The sequence below is a fragment of the Epinephelus lanceolatus genome, chromosome 19, assembly GCF_041903045.1.
Source record: "Epinephelus lanceolatus isolate andai-2023 chromosome 19, ASM4190304v1, whole genome shotgun sequence".
Taxonomy (NCBI): Eukaryota; Metazoa; Chordata; class Actinopteri; order Perciformes; family Serranidae; genus Epinephelus; species Epinephelus lanceolatus.
The window spans coordinates 37,793,554-37,814,321 of NC_135752.1; the positions used below are offsets into that span (position 1 = coordinate 37,793,554).

A 20,768-nucleotide genomic window follows, 5' to 3' on the forward strand; every position below is an offset into this window, starting at 1 on the left:
TAAACTTTCTTTGTCATATTTTTATTGTAACTTTTATTACTTTCCCTTATTTTTATTTTCTCTGAATATGTTTATTGTACGGTTTATCTTTGCACCAAAAACCAAAGCAAATTCCGTGTAAGTGAAAACTTACTTGGCACTAAAACTTACTCTGATTCAGATTTTTACAAGATCTGTAGAAGTCCTTTTAATTATCATTGCTGTGGTATCTTTCAGCCACAAAAGACACATGCGCATGCACAAACAAAACCAGCGCTCTCTTTTGAGCTGTCAGTACAGCTCACTATAATATTTAACAAACAGAGAGAGATTGTATTATGGACTGCGGCGTCTTTTAGTCTAATCACCCGCTACATGGTTGTTCACTGTAGCATGATGTCTGGTTGCGTTTCTCCTAATCTCTATAAACAGAGTCTGCTTGGTGCAGAATCTAGGCGAGGGGACAAGGTTTTGGTATCGTAAGTACTCTGGTTTCTGTTTGTAGTCCGAGCAATATTGACCAATCACATGTGAGTGCAGGTGAACATTCCGTATGGAGAGGCCGAACGCACTGGCCAAAGTGCAATGTAGGAAACTATCGGCTATTGTATTGTCACAAAGGGATAGATTTATATTAGCTGCATTCATATGCAGACGTTTGCTTGCAGAGATTAGCCGAAATGACCTGAACACGGAAGAGGAAGTCTGAGCTCGGATATCTGCTGACTACACCCGATCAACCCGAAATATTTACCTGTCTTGTCTCTGAAGTCAAAAATATTTCCACCCTGCTGATTTAGTCACGAGTAATTAATGTTATCCTCATCATCTTTTTCTTGGCTGCTTGCCATTTTCTGTCTGTCGCTGTTTGATGATGACACAGTATTTCAAAATAAAGGCATACCCTAGAGAACATCCTAACGTTATGGGTCCATTTTTTCCACTGTGCATCGATAATATACCCTGGAAATCCAGAGTTTTCATGAGAGCACAATTTGAATTTGTTCAGCGAGTCACTCTGGCAATCAGTAATGATTACTCATTACCCATGCCGTTGGAGCCGAGCTGCACCAATCACATCGGTGTATCTGATATAGGCGGGCCAGAGGCGAGCTAAACAGATGACGACAGCGCTGCGACGACGAAGTCCAGAATCAGTCAGTAAACATTGCAAGATGGCTACGGATGAACACCAGTTGTTTGAAACGGCTTTGGCCGCTACAATGAACGAGTTAGACTTGGCTTGAACAGAAGAGGAACAGAAGACGGCGCTCGAGTCTTTCCTTTGCAAGAAGGACGTTTTTGCTGTTTTGCCAACCGGATACAGCAAGAGTCTAATCTACCAGTTAGCTCCACTGGTAGCTAAGCTCTGGATACGTCACCCCGTGTATTGTTCTGATTGGTCGTGGTGTTATCCAGTTGCGTGCAGTGATATTTACAAATGCATAATTGGTGCCGCCCTCGAGTTGGGCCATTTGCATTACTCATAGGCAGGCCCTAAATCTTTCTAGATTTGGGTCTGGATTTCCAGGCTATCGATAATACTGGATCGTTGATCATTGAAGTGATACATCGATGAAGATCAATGGATCTTTACACCCCTACGCGCAACCCACATCCAAATGAAGTGGCGTTTTCACTGCAAAGCTAGATTTGTTTTGAATGCAGCCTTGATATTTTTAAACGGTAATAGACTGCACTTGTGAAGCGCTTTTTTTAGTCACTGACCGCACAAAGTCCTTAAACACTACATGTCACATTCACCCATTCACACACTGGTGGTCGAGGCTACCATACAAGGTGCAACCTGCTACTCAGTAACCATTCACACACACCAATGGAACAGCCATCATTTTGTGTCACCAATTTGTGGCTCTACCTTTTGAGCCACAGCCCCTTTTAATCTGTCTTTGTAGAAGTTTAATACTAAATTACCAGAGTGTCCCTTTAATACAAGTCTAATGGGCTTGCACTCATTCAAAGAGATTATTCCTATTTCAATAGCTCTTGCATGAAGCATTATGCTAATGGAAACAGCCTTCTAATATAAAGTAACCTCCCACAGGACGCACAGTAGTAGCAACAGGAAGGGAAGGAGGCACCATTAACAAATAATATCTGATCAATGTAAAAATAGCCGGGATATAGACATCAATTTATGCATGTAAGTTTGTGAGTATTTGTCATTGTATCTTCTGGTGCTCACACACACACACACACACACACACACACACACACACATTTTCTTGGACAAGGTGTGGTCAGTGTGATGAAATAGCGGTTGGGGATGTTGTTTGTTTTCCAAGGAAAACACTCAGTGCTTGCTCTCAGCTGTTATTTTTAAGACTTGTGGTTAAATGTCCACCAGGGCCCTAACTATTTCAATTTTCACCTCTTGAAAAAAAAGCCCACCTAGAAATAGTTGAACAGAGATCTCGACTTGCAGCCATGTTAAATATTTGTTTAAAGCTTTGCTCCAGACCTCAAAAAAAAAAAAATTGAAAAAAAAAAAAAAGCTCTGTGAATTGGTTTTCATGAAATCCACTCTGAAACTGTCATCATCGTCCACTCAAGTGAAATGTCACAAACAATATGTGAACTGTTAAGTGACAAAGAGACAAATGAACACAAACGTTACCGGGGGAATATTGAATCACCGCCTGTGTGTTTTTATCATCGACTGTCCTGCGTTCCAGGAAGAAAACATGTCAGAAAGCTTAGAGGCGGTGTAGCGCTGCTCGCTAACATGCTCCTTATAAAGCCTGTCCTAAGATAACATGTTCTGCAGGAGGGAAACGTGGAGGCTCAGCAGTCATGCTGTGACAGGCCAAATCCATCCCAGGTCAGAATGCCTCAACTATCTGAGTCTCCTTACAAACCAGAGCAGAGCATCCATCAAGACGACAGTTTAGTTTCCAAATCACTTGTATACTTTACTCTAAATACCAAGCAGACAGAGTCAAACAGGGAGGCGAAGAAATGAAGAAACTCACGTCGGTGTTACAAGATCTGTAACGCTTCCTCTCCCCGAGACAGTACTTCCCTCCTCCAGACGGGCTGAGAGACACAGGACAGTTGAATGAGTGTGGAACAGAAGAGTGAGAGGACATCTTCAACACATCAAGCACCATAAATCACAAATTCTTTCACGACATCATCTTCGGTGATGTAAGTGAGCACATTTTGGTGAATGCAGGTCATGAAACAGGCCTCGAAAAAGTCTCTGCCAGAAGACAAAGTGTGTTTGTGTGTCTGCATTTGCTGCTTTGCTGAGTGTGTGTGCCAATGATTCATTCATGAAATCCAAGCTGCTCTAGGAGCTCTTAAGTGTGACATGACATTTAGATTTGGGAGAGAGACTGAGGTCTGTAACCTCAGAGTGATTCACTACATCTACTACATCTACTACATCTGTGAGAGGGTTTGTTTTTCTTCTCTTATCATGTCTGTCCTTCTTCTCACCTTCATTAGCCTCCCTTTCCTTCACTTCATTTGCGAAAAAACTGCGAGAGAGGCCGTGTAATGAATGCGTTAGAGGCTGTGTTTTCTCTGCCTCCCTCCTCTTTGCACTGATGCCTGAGTGGCAGCGATCACCTTACACAGGTGTTCCACATTATGCCGGTGCCTTCTCCTCTTCCCCCCTCTTTTTTCCCCCTCCTTCCCTCTGCTTCACCCTGGCTCTCTCCTGTGTCTTCCCCTGACGTGTCTGACGTAATATCCAGCTTCCAAAACAAAGGAATGCAACGATGGAAGAAGGACAAACGTCTACTTGCCAAAGACAAAGATGCGCTGGACGGTGATTTGTCTCGTGAGGACACACGAGAGGCCTTAAAACAAAAACTGCACAGCACTGTAATCTACAGAAGAGAATGAGCTGTGTCTTAACTGATTGCACATGCTACATCAGTCCATCTCAAACAGCATGAGGACATACTTCTGTGCTTAGTTACATTAGAAGATAGTGCTGTCCAGGACAACCTTGAATGAACCCTCTTCTGGCGTCTTGTTACAGCGGGACTAGAAGAAACAACACAATCTTCCTGCTTGTTGCTACAGCTGAACTCTGGCTCTGTCTGAAATCACATGCGAACATAATGTTCATAATAGGTATGGCGGAAAATTGAGTATGTAATGAGTCAAATCACACAGTATAAGGAATTTGTGTACGTGAGAAATATCAGGATCTGTACAAGATTAGCGAGAATTTCTGAGTATTCAACATAAGGCAGAATATATACTTCTGCGTTGATTATATATTTATTATTGTTATATTTGTTTGGAAAACATGTTTAGTATAAGACAGTTGTTTTGTTGGTGAACCTTGTGAGTTGTAAATGGAGCCGAATTTTGTAACGTTACCTTTGTTAAATGTTGCTGTTGTCCCTGGTTTTACATGAGAAGAGGAAAAGTCCACCAGCCACTAAGCTAATTTATACAATGTAAAATGCCAAAGGCTTGTGCTAATAACGTTAGCATGGTGTATTTGTTTGGAAAACGTGTTTAGTATAAGACAGTTGTTTTGTCAGTGAACCTTGTGAGCTGTAATGGAGCTGAATTTTGGAACGTTACCTTTGTTAAATGTTGCTGTTGTCCTTGGTTTTATATGAGAAGAGGAAAAGTCCGCTAGCTGCTAGGCTAATTTATACAATGTAAAATGCCATAGGCTTGTGCTAATAACGTTAGCATGTTGTATTTGTGGGGAAAATGTGTCCAGATAAAGACAAGTGTTTGTCTGTGAATGCTGCGAGTTATAGTGAAGCTGATTTGTGTACTTGTGTTTGAAATTGTCTCTATTAAGCCATGTTTTGTGTGTGTTTAATGTGTGTTTAATGTGTGTTTAACATGTGTTTTGAATCAACTAAACTTTACAGCACTTCACAGAAACCTCCGCCACCGACTAGTGTTTTGGAGGCGTAACTGCAGAGTGACACAGACACAACACCGCACAAGTATAAATGCTCACAACGGCGTTGGCCACATGCGTAGGGTCTGCGTCCTTAAGCTTGCTCCACCCCAATATACATGTGTCTCTGTCCGATGGTGGACTGCGAGGCTGACAGCTCTGGCACCAGCCCGCAACAGAACACATATAAATTTGAAAAACAAGTGTGCTGACATGAATGGTACTGTAGAAAAAAATACTTAACACGAATAATAATTTCAATTTACCTTAAAATAATACTGGGAAATACTACATTAAATGTGTTTTCTTGTTTTCTACCTTCAAAACGTTCCTGGACAAAGCGCACAGGTGAGGTCGGGACTTTATAAAAAGGTAGCAACAAAAATCGCAGACACAGCCCCCCACCTCAGATCCATCCAGGCTTTTCTCTTTCCTCAGATTTAGATTTTAAATGGTTTAAATAACTAATAAAGATGATGGTGAGCAGGAAATCCAGGCTTCAAATTGGCCCTTTAAAAGCCTATGTGATGTTAGAGACACTGGTTGTAGCAGGAAAACTCTTGAGAGTACTAAAGCTGAGTAAGTGTGTGTTTTAAGGAAGAGTGTGGTGTTTCTTCTTACAAAAGGTACAGCAGTCTCACTCTGAAGACCTCATGAAATGGTCACCACTTCCAGAGAAATAATGCTTCCTCTGTGGTGACCTCATGCTGCACTGAAAACTCCCATCAATACATTATCAATACCCGTTCTATCAAGTGCCTCTTTTTGCTCCATAGTCCATCTGTTTATACTTATGGTTGACCACTTACTGAGCTGTTTCAACAGGAAAACATGACATTTAAGAAGTATTGATCCCATCTGATGAGATCTTTAAAGCTCTATGTGATCTGGAAACACGCTGAATGATAACAAGATGGCTTTTTAAAATAATTTTGGTTCAATATAAACAATAAAATCATCACTTCCTGTTTGGTTTTACAGTTTTGCCGATCACAAAACGCTAGCAAAAATTATAATCTATTATTTGAACGAAAAAGTCATCACTTTGAGCTTTAAATGAAGAGCTATGGAGACTCGAAGACGACTAATTTGCTACAGACTAATCATCTCTACTCCCACTTGAGTGTAACATATATCAACACAGCATCCACATGTGCACACACACACAAACACACACCTGTAGGCAGGACCTGGATGTGTGTGTTCAGCTTGCTGTGGCTTACTTTGCCTACTTACGCTGGGCTGTCACAGTGCCTCATGGAGGAGGACACACCGCCCCCACAGGTCCTGCTGCACTCCCCCCACGTCGACCAGGGCCCCCAGCCTCCATCCACGCTCTGAGGCCAGGTGCCGAACGCCACGCACTCCCCCTGGTAGCACCACTGGCCCGGGGAGGAGCAGAAACACAGACGGGAGAGAGAAACAGAGGAGGACTCTGATTATTTCTGTACAACAGAAACACTGCGACACATTAACGATTGTTTCAGAGTCATCAGTTTAGACTCACAATACCATTAATACAACACAGAATATTTTAGTGTCAGCTTTACAGTTTTTAAACAGTTTTGAGCTCACAATAAATTCATGTGCATCTGTGTACAGTGAAAAGTAGACTATACAGAAGCTGAGTGATGAAGTTTTCCTTCAATAACACGTTCACTCTCCCTCTGTCTCGCTTTAAACACACACACACTCACACAAACACCTCACGCACACTACTTGTGATCCCACGATCACTTACCCTATAATTTAATTTCCGCATTAGTCCTGTTATTTCTCCTCTCCTCACCTGACATTTTACGTTTTGTTATTGCTGTCCTGGTTTCCTCCTCGTCTTATCCTACATTATTATTTTTCTTCCCTGCGTTTTTGTTCAGGTGACCTAATTCAGTTTCCATTTGTTTTATCATTAAAAGAATAGACTGACATTTTGGGGGATATGTGTTTGCTTTTCCCAGAGTGAAAGGAGAGGACTGATATTGATTTAACGTCTGTCATTAGAGCGAGAATAAGAACACAACTGTCCTCTTACGAATGAAATGTTAAATTTATAAGCAATTAAATGCACATTTACTCAGTTCAGTACACTCAGAGAAGTTTCTGCTGCAGCCTTTCTTAGTCTGGTGCGACCACTAGCTCATGGTGGCTAAAATTAGCAAACTTTAGGTAAATATTGCTGTTTTATGGACATTACTGAGTCACTTCACTGACTTTATGATTCTTCTCCTTTTGTGCTGCTGTTACAGGTGGTGCATTGTTCCTTATTTGACACTTGTAGCTGTTTTTAAGTAGGTTGGTAATGACACAGTCATTGCGTAGCTTGGCTTAACACGAGGCAAAAGTGTTCGAAATCAAAACACCACAGATGACTTATTAACATGTTGATTCTTATTTGTTTAATGCACATGTAGACAGAAATGTAGGAACAATGTGTGGTTTTAGGGGGAAGTTAAGTGCTTTGACTATTTCTTAAGGAAACAACAGTGACACTGTGATGTATCCTAAATTCTTCCTCACAGTGAGGTTGCCAGGTTTGATACCATCGTCATCATCGAACAGGGGACAAAACCAAAACCTGAGCTTACCAACAAAATTTAGCAACCTGCGCTAGCTGGAGATGCCACAGGCGTAGATTGTGGGGGGAATTTTAAGAGCACCTTCATTTGTTGATCCCAATAAAAACCTGAAAGTAGCAGAGGACTTTCATTTAAAAAAAACTGCTATTACGTGATCTATAGATGCAAAAATTGCTTCCAGTGTGGTGACAACTTCAAACACGACAGTTGCTATTTGCGATGAAATGGAAAGAAGATCAAGTGCATAATTGGATCAAGAAGTACCACAACATTTCCACCATAAGTTGATGCAGAAGAGGCCCAAATTGGTCAATTAAAAATTTTCCAAAATGCAGAAATTAAGTGTTAATTAAAAGATGCTCAAAATTTCTTTCTGTTTCTTTCAAGAAACAAAACCTATGCCCTTAGGAGACAGTGTGCTTAAGTGCTGGGCGTATGGGTGAGTTGTTGTCTTTATATTTCTGCTCATGTGCAGGCTGAACAGATAAGATACATCATGTGAGGAAGATTTTCAAGCATGATTTTAAACTGTGGACAGAGCCTAGCTAGCTGTTTCCCCCTGCTTCCAGTCATTATGCTAAGCTAGGCTAACCATGTCTTTATTCCAGCTCTGTATATGTACAACTTGTTAACATTAAAGTGACACATGGTCATGTTGGTTAGATGCTTAGGGCTAATATGTTTGGAATACTAAATTCAAAGACGATGTGGAGACCATAGACTGTATAAAAAAATCGACATAGCTACGATGAGGCATAACCTCGCTGACAGAGATAATTATGATGTTAGTTAATATCTAAGGCAGGGAGGGAAGCAATTTTGTTCGAGTGGTCAGCTGAGCTTGGATGTTAATAAAGCAATAGAGGAAGCAAATAAAAGAAATTCCAAAAATGTTGTACTGTTAGTTTAATGTGTGCATTTTCTTAGTCTGTCAGTCTCACCAAATGTGTTCTCTTTGAAACACAGTCTTAACTGAAACCATTATCTTATCAAAGCTTAATCAACACAACAGCTTCTTCTTCACATTTGCATGTTTGTGTTTTCTTGTTTAATGTTCCCAGTGTGCTGTGAGACGCTTTCAGAGGCGGGTGAGAGGCGGAAATCACCGTGCTGTGTTTCAGGAGTGTTTTAAGCCTCGTGCTAAGCTGCAGAGGGAAGAGGGGATCAGAGACAGCCCTTTGTCTCTCCAACTGTGTCAGTGGGTTAAGAACCCAGAGAGACTGGGACAGTCAAGGTGAGGGCTACGTTGGGCCACTGTCCTCCTTCTCTGACTTACTCATTCACGTCCTGAGACGCTGTCCAAACAAGATTAGCAGAGGGGGAGAGAGGAGAGAGAGGTGGGGAGAAGGGAGACTGAATGTCAGAGACTCAGGGGGGAGAGAGATGAAGTCTGCTTTCCACAGTAACCTTGGAGTCTATATCTGTGAGTCGACGCAGAAAAAACTCCCCTCTGTTGGTCAGTTTCTGTCCCTCTCCCGCCTCCCTCTGTCCTCTCCCCCAGCCTCTCTCCCTGCTCCTGTTGGAAGGGCCTCCCTCCATTACACGCTGGGTGAGAAATGGCTGACATTCATATTCCTTTGAAGCTGTCCCCCGGCAGGGGCAGACAGGGTATGCCACTGGCTCTCCTAAAGCTGCTCCAAAAGCTGTTCCAAAGCCCCCCTGGCTCAACCTGGGGCCCCCTGTGTTGTCCAGGACCCTGTCCATGGGCCCCGGTCCTCAAAGGCTCCACTGAGCTAATGGTAATCACGGGTGACAGCTCGTGACACTCTCCTATTCTTCCCTTTTAGACCTCGGACCATCCGGTGACAATGGCTGCCGTAATCCGTGTTAAAACTGTCTCCCCTAACCTGGCTGGCATCAACAGAGGGCTGATGACCTAAAGCCTGGCCTGCTTGCGTGTGTGTGTGTGTGTGTGTGTGTGTGTGTGTGTGTGTGTGTGTATTGCATGAGTGCACACTCAGGGAATGCTACGCCTTCCCAGAGAGGAATAGATGCAGGTCGAGGCAGTGAGGTATCACTAGCTGCTGAGGCTAACTGCAGCACACAGAGGAGGTAGTGAAGGGCTCATTTCACACAACCAGGTTCAGAACTGATTAAGGCTGCAACTGTTAAAGGAAAAAAATAATTTTCTCATGTACCTTTACTGGAGTCATGCAGATAGTTTTGTTGACATTTTATTTTTGAGATTTCTACCTCGACCAAAATATAATGGAGGTGAATGGAATTTCATTTGTGGTCCTCATTGCATTGATACATCAGCAACATGTCTTCCCGGAAACAAAGTCTCAGGGTATCTAATGGGGATGGTTTCTCTTGTAAAAATTATTAATTAGGATTATTCAGAGGAAATAATTTTGGAAAAACTGGGATAAACCTTTTATTTTTAACAGGCTAACGGAGGCTAAGTAAATCACACATGCTGTAGCTTTCGTATCGAGTTTAACTTTCGCTAACACTGGCACATACATTCACACCGTAGACAGTTACAACCGTCTTGAAGGGGCTAACGTGAGCTGGAGAGTCCAAAATGCAGACAGCTATCACATTAGCCATGTAACACCTTATGGATCCAACTAGCCAGTTAGCTTAGTTGGCTAACAGGGCTGACCAAATACTAATAGATTTTGTTTCTAGAAATACACAACAAAGAAAATACTTTTGAGGACACAGTGAAATAAAAAAACAATTTCCAAGTTCTAAGCCAGTGCCCCTGTGTCATTTGTTATCTCTTGTTACACCCAAAATATATGTCCTCTATGAGACATTCAGGGCAAATCTATGATTCAGAGTATACACACAGTTCTCAACATGGAGGTGGCCAAGCCGGCGGCTAGCAGCTTGGTAACAGCCTGAACAGTGCTAAGGGCCTGTGTCCATATAGCACTTTTTTTTTGTTTGTTTGTTGTTGTTTGTTGTTGAGGCCGCTCCAAGCGCTTTAAATTGAAAATCTCTGAACTTTTCAGAAAGGCGCAGGTGACGTCGCTGCCGCTTCTTTAGCTAGGCTACTGTCTACTGTTATCACTGTTTGCTTTGTAAGCTTGAGGTTGGTCGTGCAGTCAATCCTCTGTTGATGTAGCATTTTGTTAGCTACCTGGCTAATGTTAATGGCACAGGCCCTAACAACGACAACTGTGCTGACAGAGCTAAAGATGCTAACCATGAGGAACTGGAAAGTGGGTGCTACTCTTCTGCGATGATGCCATTGCATTTGTCAGTGGTAACCGCAGTATGGATGCAGTGCAGAGCATCAGCGATTAGCTAGCCAGTACGATACACACAGGAACTACATGCACACATGGCCAGACAGAAAAGCTCGGATTACAACACACACAGAGGTAGCATGACTTCCTTCTCTGCTGAGGACGCCATTTATCCACTAGCCTATATCTTAAATAGCAAATAATGGTTTTCTGCTGTATTAATGCCCTGAATGTAGCGCATAAAAGATTTAAGAATTTTAATATCAGAATCCCCTCTTTAAACTTTTCTTGATGACTCATCTTGAGCTTGGTGACGTGTACAGACACGTCTCCACGCAAATCTGATTCACGGCAACTGGCTAACTGTTCATCGTGTAAAAGCAGACTGTTAGCTTGAGGGACGTAGTAGCTAGCAGAGATGTCATGGGTCAGAGGTGTGTGTCTGGATGTGGTCGAGGTCTAATTTATTTATTTCTGACAATATAGGTGAGGGGGTGAGGGTGGCAGAATACTCAGAGGATATTTTTAAACCTCGCTTATCTTTAGATACCTCTAAGATTAAGTGAGAAAATCTGTTTTTGGTGGTTATTTAGGTGAACCTTTAAATGTGTGAGAAACATTAGATGACTTACCCCTTTCTCGATGCTGCCCGTCTGGCACAGAGTCCCCTCTGCAGCAGGGATACTGTTGGTTACACAGCGGTTGCTTTTGCTAAGGCACCAGAGCTCTCTACACACTTCCTAGGAAAGAAGGCAAAAGCAAGTTGGTCAGAATAAATCAATTCAGCAGACTTGGAGGGGGGGGTCGTTGAATAGGGGTGAGGATGATTTATCAGTCGCCTTTGGTGGTTTTCCTCTTAGTGTTTTTCTTCTCCGCTCCAAATGGAAAAATCATCTATAAATCTGCATGATTCCAGATCAAATCAGAGGATGAGCGGAGTTGATGAGACCACATTAAGGCTGCTGAGAGGCATCTAACTTTAAGAGCCCATATGCTTTGGATCACAGAGCATCTTGAGCAACACGCCAAGGGTCACCGGGTGCTGTTAATGCTCTCTTATGAGAAATGAAGAGTCAGCTGGATCAACACCATGACTAACGTTTGCTCACGTTCACCTCAGGACCACAAGGGACCGTGACATCAGTTCAAGAAATCCAATTTCTGCTTCTTAGGGGAAATCAAGAGTGAGCAATAGGCCTCCCAAGTCTTAGATAAAGACGACTTGTAGGCCTAACAAATATCTTTAGTATTACTGAGTGGTCTGAATAAACATCATTTCTTCTCCTCGCTCCTCGAGTCTGGAGCATGAGGAGAATCCATTTAGATTACTGAAGGAAGGGAGTGTGTGTGAGGGGGAGATAGTGGGCAGACAGCACTAAGTTGCCCCCAAATAAATAAAACCATAAAGTGAACACATGTTACAAGGACAGCTCTGCACAACCTTGCATTAGATTTCCCGTTAAAGCGAACTGGGTCGCCCCTGAGTCTCCACTTCAAAGGCCTTTTACAGGACAATTGTGTACGGCAGAAGAGCAGGCCCATGAAAAAGAGTTATGATCCCGCGCATAGATTCTGACCCCCGGGGTCAGTAAATATGCCACGGCCCTGCAGCTCCCTGAGCCTATCCAGATTAAATAAAGCGGCAAACTGCCACTCTCTGGTTGCAGCGGCTCCCCTCTGCCAGCTGGTTTCAATAAGCCGCCCCGCTGCTCCATTCACTATCTGGGCCCTGCTAAAAGGTCAGCGGCCCGGGCTTTAACGAACATGGATGTGGGCCTGATGGATTTACGCTACGAGGGAACAAGCTGGCGATAAAAAAAGGGAAGGGGCGCTCAGTAAAGGCCCTCGCAAATATAGTCATCAAAGGTTGTTTGTTTTTCATACCTTCAGCCTCCAGTGTCACATGTCCCGCCTGTATGTGTTGGTAGCTTTGAGCCCAAACTAACCGAGGAGAAGGAAGGAGTCACTGAAACCAAATTATTGCTATAAATCACCCTTAACTTCCTCTCCTGACGTCTGTGTCACTTTTCCCACCTCTGACACAGTCTCATGCTGTGATTTAAAGCCTCTGAGACCCCCGCAGTTCTTTCAAAGTTTTGAGTTTGGCTGAACTCCCTGAAGGTGTCATTGGTCATATGCAGTGAAATATTGCTGTTGTATTGCTATAAAGCAGTGGTTCACGACCTCTGTTGGTGACGACCTCTGAATACGAAGCAATATATAATTTGGTTTGTTCTCATTTAGTTTATTTTCCTGTCTTTGATTGGATTAGATTGACTTGATTTGATCCAATGTTGCATCAAAGAGCCCAATCACAGCCCCTAACCCACCCAATAATCAAAAGAGTATCCAGATTCTAGCCCAACATCATATATAAAAAGTTCCCCTCACATAAATTGATGTAATTGTTTTTCAATCTTAATCAGCCTTTACTGTAGAGATACAACAAAATTATAAACTGAAGAGGTAAAATTATAAAAACTAAGAGTTTAAAGGCATGCCAGTGACATTTTTGAGACCGTCTTTACCTTGAGGCACGAGGCTGCTTTGAGCTGTGTTAATATCTGAGGTTGGGTGTTCAAAGATAATATTAAAATACTGAGCAGTGCTTGATCTGCTTTTGATCAGCCATCACAAGAGAGGAAAGAACACACATAAAAGCAAGTTATTATCATTATCTGTGATAGTCTGGCGCCCTGTCCAAGGTGAGCCCACCTCTGTCAGCTGGAATAGAGGAAGTGAATCCTTTATTGTGAAATGTTCAGTTGGAAAAAATAGATGAAAACGGCAGAGCAGCATGGTTGTCAGTTGGCGCTGCTGTCGAGCCGACTCAACGTGTAAAGCAGCTTCTGTCATCATTAATTTGTGGTTATTTATATAAGTGAGTTGAGAAAAGACGAAAAGCCACTACAGCAGGTATGACATTTACCATATTCTCCATTCCAGTTTAGCGTGCTAGCATGCTAACATTAGCTTATTAGCACTAAACACCAATAAGAAAGTAGCCTTAAAGGGGACCTCTTGTGCTTTTCCTCATTTTCTGTCATATACATGTAATACAACAGTGTCAGATGTTCATGTTAAACATTGGCAAAGTTTAAAAAAATGAGGTATATTTTTTGTACTTCGGCTACAAGCTAACATTAGCTTGTTACAGATTTCTTTTTGTAACAGGGTCAATTAAATTAAAAATTTGTATCAGTTGTTAATACCTGACATGTTTAGGCCTCCATAGTCAATATGTGGAACGTTTGATACCCAGTTTTTGTACCCCTGCATTCACCTTTGGGGTACCCCACCTATAAAGGGGGTGTCTCCCACCTTATCTCTGCCCTTCTGCTGTTGTACTCCATTGTAGAGGGGCTTGAGTTTATATGGTCGTAATTGACGGAGGATTTTGTTTTTAGCTCTTGCTGTCAGTTGTCAGGAATAAACGGAGATCGCCTCCAAAGATATCTATGGTCTGGGCCTCTGCATATCAACTTCATATCAACTTGACTCCAGTGGTTACATTTATACATTCATCTGCTCCAGGCACGCGACTGCAAGTGTTTACATTGCGTAGCCTAGAAGGCTACATGGTGCTACATGCTAAAGTCAAGGAAACGTAAACTTAGCTGCTGATGTTAATTTCTCCCTGATTTTGGATCAGATTTCTTTGGAACATGTCAGTCTTAATTGTTGATTTTAACAGGAGAAACTACTGTTATACACAGTCATTCCCTGGCTGCAAAAAAAACGCTACATGTAGCTACATGCTAACGCCAGAGATACATGTAGTAATGGTTGCCGATGTTGTTAATTTCTCCCTGATTTCGAAGCGTATTCCTGCTAGAACATGTACTGTATGTCTTTATTGTTGATTTTTAACGGGAGAAAGGGCTGTTATATGCAGTCATTCCCTAGCTGCAAATAAACCGCTACATGTAGCTACATGCTAACATCAGAGAAACATGTAGTAATGGTTGCAAATGTTGTTAATTTCTCCCTGATTTCGAGGCGTATTGCTGCTAAAACATGTATGTCTTTATTGCTGATTTTTAACGGGAGAAAGGGCTGTTATATACAGTCATTCCCTGGCTGCAAATACACTGCTACATGTAGCTACATGCTAACATCAGAGAAACATGGAATAATGGCTGTTGCGTTTGTTAATTTCTCCCTGATTTCCGATCATATTCCTACAACAACATGTAAGCCTTTATTGTTTATTTTTTGCTGCTACACACAGTCATTCCCTAGCTGCAAATACACTGCTACATGTAGCTACATGCTAATGCCAGAGTAACATGTAGTAATGGTTGTCGATGTTGTTAATTTTTTGCCCATTTTGGATCATATTCTTACTGGAGCAGTGAAGATTTTGGTTTAGAAGGTGGTGATTTCTCACAAAAGAAAGCGTTGTTAAACTCTGTTACAATTATTATTACGCTGCAATGACAATGCGGAGATGCCAAGATACAGAAGAAACGCTAACCCATCAGCGCAGACTGATCTTTTTTGGGAGGGGGTCTTGAAAAGAAAGGCGCTAAAACAGAGTGTTTCAGGGAAAGGCTGAATACTTTTGAATTTTTTGATCATTAAAGCACAAAAACATGTTTTAGTAAAGCCCAAAATACAGGTATGAACCTGAAAATGAGCATAATAGGTCCCCTTTAAGTATCACAAGCTGCCCAAAACTACTTTTAACTGTCTAGCATTTCACAAGAAAGAACCAAAAACATATAAAACAGAAGAGTGTAAATAAACCTAATCATCTTGCAGCCCTTTGTAGGCTCCAGCTTCCCTGGTTAGGAACCACTGCTCTACTTTGCTGTTCCCAGTTTAACCCAGTTGAACAGGACACAGTAGGTCATGTGTGGTGGTAAATTTCCATCCTGTCCCGAAGATTAATGAATGTGGTGCAGATTTGTGGCCAGAATTTTAGAGTTTTCTGTGGTTGAAAACACAAATCATCGTGTTATCTTACAGGCTGAGCCAAACATGTTTTACTAGTGAAATATTAAAACTACAATATGACATAATTTATTGTAATGTTGGAGATAAACTTTGATATGCTCTGGCTAAATGTCTCCCCTGTTTCCCATGACTGTTCTGTTGCAGAACGAGATGATAAGAAAATACAACAAAAGTCATCCAAATGTGGAAAAGTTCAACAGCTTGGGCTCCAGAAACCAGACTCTTCCACTCATTAGACCTTTCATCCATTTCTGTGGTCGTCGCAAGGGCATCTCTTTCACAGATGGCCATATGAAATAGATCTGATTGTCAGATGAGAGACTCCAATCTACAGTGCAGCTCTGTTGAATCCGTGCTGGAATCCAATCCGCTCATAAATGTGTGTCTTTCATGCTGATCTGAAACCACAATTATGAGCTTAGGAGCCAAAATAACAGGGCTTGATTTTGGAGCCTGTTATAATCTGCTGTCTTTCAATGAAATGAAATAACTCCGTGATCTCAGCTAATCTCCGTCTGTTTTTTCAGATATTTACGTAATGCAAAACAATATCACGTTATTGTTCATTAAATCTTTGAGGATTCTTTCAACCGCTCATTTTACTGCGCGGTTGTTCCATGTCTTTCACTGCCTGTGTCACTTAATGTACTGAGGTTTTCTCATTACTGATGCGGGGGGGGGGGGGAGGGGGGACTCATTATCATCACAGACGAGGGGAGTGTTGAATTAAATCCTTCATCTCTTTGTCCGGGACGTTTATAGATTAAAAGAAGAATAAGGCAACGTGTGGAAAGAAACCTCTAAACCAGCGCAGGTCGTCAGACAATCATAAAACAATTATGTCCCTCACATGTTTCCCCTCTCTTTAATCTCAACTAGGAAATATGAACTTGAAGAAAACTGTTATCATCCCATTAAGGACTGAACAGGCTGTAACTGTACATCAACACCTCTTATGAAACATGTGGAAAACAGAACTTTAACAGAGATTAAAAAGGCGCTTGGTGTTTCGTTCACTTCAGTTATTGTGCATTTGGACAACATATACAAAATGCCTTACAATTAGCCTCACCCTATGAAATTATATTTCAAAATTATATTTTATTCTTGTATTTTATACCTGTCTTATTCTTTTTCAGCTTGTTTCTATTTTCTGTTCACTTGGATCTCCGATGGCAGTTTTTGAATTGCATTTAAATGTAATTTTCCTTCGCAGTTTGTCTTGATGTTTTTGACGTCTTCTGGAGAGCAAATTGCCTTGTTGCTGAAATGTGTACAAAAAAAAATGCAACTTTTTCAGCTTTTACCCTCCTAGCATTTCCAAGTATTGTTGGCGCCACTGTGACAAAGACAACCGAACCGCTTTCTGTTAGCCTAGCAACTACCAGCAATGCAGGACACACTGCATTTTCCACAGTTAGTTTGGTTGTTCCGCCATCTGCCATTTCCTTTACCGGGGATAACAACTGCAAAGAACTTACGCTGATGCAGTTTGGTAACTGGGAAAAGCTACCAACAGCCACCAGGTAAAACAAATGCGCTACCCTCTTCCTGTTTTGGCTACACAATCATTGACACACTTCCTATAAACTGAATATTCATTTCCCCAGGAGACTGTGGCCAAGAGGAGACAGACTTGCATAGTGAAAAGGAGGCTGACGGTTCGTTTATACTTGTGCAAGACACCATGGTCTGGGCTACTGTAGATGGTGCTCAAGCTACAAGCATGCACAGAGTTGTTTATGCTCAGCGTGTCGGTCATTGTAATATGTTCCGAAACCCCGAGGCGGTGTACAAACAAAGTATTCTGTGGATAAGCAAGACGTCAACAAGCGTTACCGGAAGAATGTTACCAGAAAAGAAGGCCAAACATTGCATTTGTCAAAGTTATTCTATACTGCTTTGTTACCCCAGACCCTTTTTTAACTTCAACAGCGATCTTTCGTGTTCTTCCACGCCCTGCAAAAAGGCCCTTCTTTCCACAGTGTGGTGGTGGCTAACTCTTTCCAAGAATTTAAGGCCATTTCGCTGTCCCTGTGGTGTCTCAATGAAGAATCATATAGACTTCCGTACAGCACGCACAGTGGGTGCCAAGTTACACAAAATCAAAGATGCACAAGCAAGCACCGTGGCAACTTTCAAAGCCTTAATGCTCGACAAGGAAAGAGTGATTACGTAACTTTCTGGCCAGGGACACAATGCTGTGACACTAGGTATAAATCCTGCGTTATAGGGAACCAATCAAAAAACAGGTGGTGTCATTATTTTACAGCCACTGTTCCTGAGAGTGCTGACAGAGCTAATGGTGTTAACGTTCGGAGGGACCAGAGAGTGGGTATTGTGCTTCTATCAAAATTGATGACGTTAGTGTGCAATCAACATTTACTTCATTATGATATGTTAGAGCAAAACAAATTATCTAATTCAACTTGAATCTTATTATCAGTCTATAAAATGTTTTTAATGAAATTCCTAAAAGCTAAGGTGACATCTTAAACGTCCAACAACCCCAAACCCAAATTTATTCAATTTTACTATCACATATCACAAAGATGAAGAAATAAAATAAATCTACAGAAAGCGTTTGGCAAAATGATTAATCTAATGTCTAATGATTTGTGATTTTAACAGATTCTCAATGGACATTAAAGATACTGACACCACCATAAAGAGGGAGTTCAGCCGACTGCAGCAGTGTGTTCATGATGTCTGTGTGTTTGGAATATTGCTGCAATAACTTGGATTCTATTCGGATCTGTTAAGATCCAAAAAATGTATTTGTTTACACCTCTACTATCCACTCTCTTTTCGAAGTAAAGTCCAGTCCTTTGTGTGTGATGCTGCTGTGAAAATGTACGACTGCAGTTAAAAGACCTAACAGGGATCTGTGTGGGACAGTGAGAAGAGGACAGGATGAGAGATGCTGGTTTCTTACCCCATACTTGCACTGGCGTGAGGAGGTTCCATACTGGAAGCGACACTGCTCGTCTGCATCGTACACCTGCCCCGGGGCCACTGTTGGGTACAGGAAGTCTCGTTTCAGAGGTTCATTGTCCAGACACGTCCCCCGACCTGAGCTGTCAAAAAAACAAACCTACAATAGGATTGTTTCTTACACAAAGAAACCTTTCTGCACTTGGCTGATGGCAGACTTTGAAACGCCAAGATCAGATGATTAAAGCCTCCCCCCTTGTCTTCTCTTTAAGACCTTGGCCGGTGCTGGTTGACTCATTTAATTTTACCACCAAACTACCGTTGTAGGAAGCTTGTCAGAGATCTCAAATGACATGTAGTTAATGCTGATATCACACATCAACACCTCCTCATCAAAGCCAGTGTTGAGGCTCACGCAGAGACGTTTTACCAGGAGGCAAAGAGGGCCAAGCTGCCTGTATTAAAAGAGTGGTCCTCTCTGATTATATGGCTCCGTGCTCCACTGCTCTCTGTGTCACTGCTTATACTGAGTCCAAAGAAGAGCTAATAAAATAACAGAGCAAGGAAAGGAAGAAGAGAATCTGGAGTGAGCACTAGGTCATATGTCCAGGCCGAGGATTATGTTTAGTCTGTTTTGTCAGATAGAAATATGTGCGCTAACAAAGAACTTGCAACAAAAAAAAAAAACAAAAAAAAAATACATGCAGCTGTTTTGTACTCTTAAAAATAACAATACAAGAGTGTCTTTTGTTGGTGTTTACTCTGGGTTGATATGCTGAGCTTGTGGATGCTTTCCTTGCCCCAGCTATGAGGGCAGATGCTCATGGAATAAAATTTTCTATTATTCTTTTGACCTTGTGTAAGAAACTAAAATCATACCACAGACAAGCGCCAATAAACAAACAGAGATGCATTTCGTTTTGATGCTCGCTTCTCCCTGAGTCAGAGGATTCTCTCAAGGCAAAATACCAATACGACTATTTACTATTACACTGTGTTCTTTCCAGATGTGGCAGCTGCAACATGCAGAGGAATGCCTCCCATCCCTCGAAAGGAAAAGAGGGCCTGGTGACAATAATGCAGAGCAGGGCTTTGTGATTTAGCAGACTGCAGCTCGGGCCTGGAATACAGCAGAGAAAAGATTGGAACTTAAATGAGCTGTACGTGACGTTTAGAGAATTAATAAAGCAGCAAACAACTATCTGTCGGAAAGATAAAGAGGAGTAATGCTGTCCTGAGCAGAGATGTGTTTTAATATCCAAGCTTCTCTGTTTGTTGTTTTGGTAGCTGATGCCATAACAGGAGAGGGGAAGCCGTCACCTGGGAGGAGGAACGTTAGGCTGGTGGATGGGTCACACAACACAAGACTTCCCCCAGGAGGCTGGTGTTTGGGTCATTTAAGGTTCATCCTCACCATGTTTCTTTTCCTAAGGTTAATCACAGTATCTTTACTTGCCAAAACCCAAAGATGCCCAACCATGCATCTTTTTATACACATGAATTTGAGGCGACCGCTAGCTCACGTGGTAGAACTGTGTGCCCCATTATAGGCTGAGTCCTCTGCAGTAGCACAGGTTTGATTTTCACCTGCAGCCCTTTGCTGTGTACTTAACAAAAAAAAGAAATAAATTCTATATATTAATTTTACCTGCCTTAACCTAACCCCTCTAACTTTATGTTAAATACATAACTTCACGTTAAGTATGTGATGTCAGTTGCTGGGCGCAAATTCATAGGACATCATACGAACCGCTGTGTGTGCATTTTTGTAGGATATTATACGGACTGTTACATGAGGATACGTTGAGCTCTGTCAGCACTGTTGCCATTGTTAGAACTGTTCATACTGTTAGCATTTTTACTTCCTAGCCACCGGCTAAGCCACCTCCATGTTGAGAACGGTGTGGAGACAATCTTGGCTGAGACTATGAATCAAAAACCCCTTCTGCACTGCCTGTGCAAGTCGGGAATGTTACGCCGTTATTCCGCCATTCTGTTTAAAAGGTACGAACACAGAATGAGGGGACAGAGCTGTCTCGTCTTTAAGCCAGCTGCGGAGGTAATAACAGCACCAAATCAACATTTGTCTAAAAACTGTGAGCCAGCAGAACTGGATAGGTATGATGTTTTGACGACGCCACCGGGAGATTTAAAAAGCAGCAGGCAGCAGTTAGCAGCTAACTCAATGAAGAAGAACAGAAACTGAAAACATTCGTT

At 42.0% G+C, this 20,768-nt stretch overlaps 1 protein-coding gene across 2 annotated transcripts in view; it reads right to left on the reverse strand.

Moving 5' to 3' along the window:
- adamts6 (ADAM metallopeptidase with thrombospondin type 1 motif, 6) overlaps positions 1–20,768 on the reverse strand; it is a 108,785-nt gene that overhangs the window by 48,382 nt on the left and 39,635 nt on the right. Inside the window, exons 11-14 of one of the 2 annotated variants that reach the window (XM_078162076.1) lie at positions 18,553–18,632; positions 11,291–11,394; positions 6,119–6,264; positions 2,973–3,036 (exon numbers count right to left, since the gene is read on the reverse strand). In XM_078162076.1, coding sequence (XP_078018202.1) covers positions 2,973–3,036; positions 6,119–6,264; positions 11,291–11,394; positions 18,553–18,632 — 394 coding nt within the window. Of the gene's footprint in view, positions 1–2,972; positions 3,037–6,118; positions 6,265–11,290; positions 11,399–18,552; positions 18,695–20,768 lie in introns of both variants that reach the window. The other variant, XM_033646222.2, reaches the window with a different exon arrangement.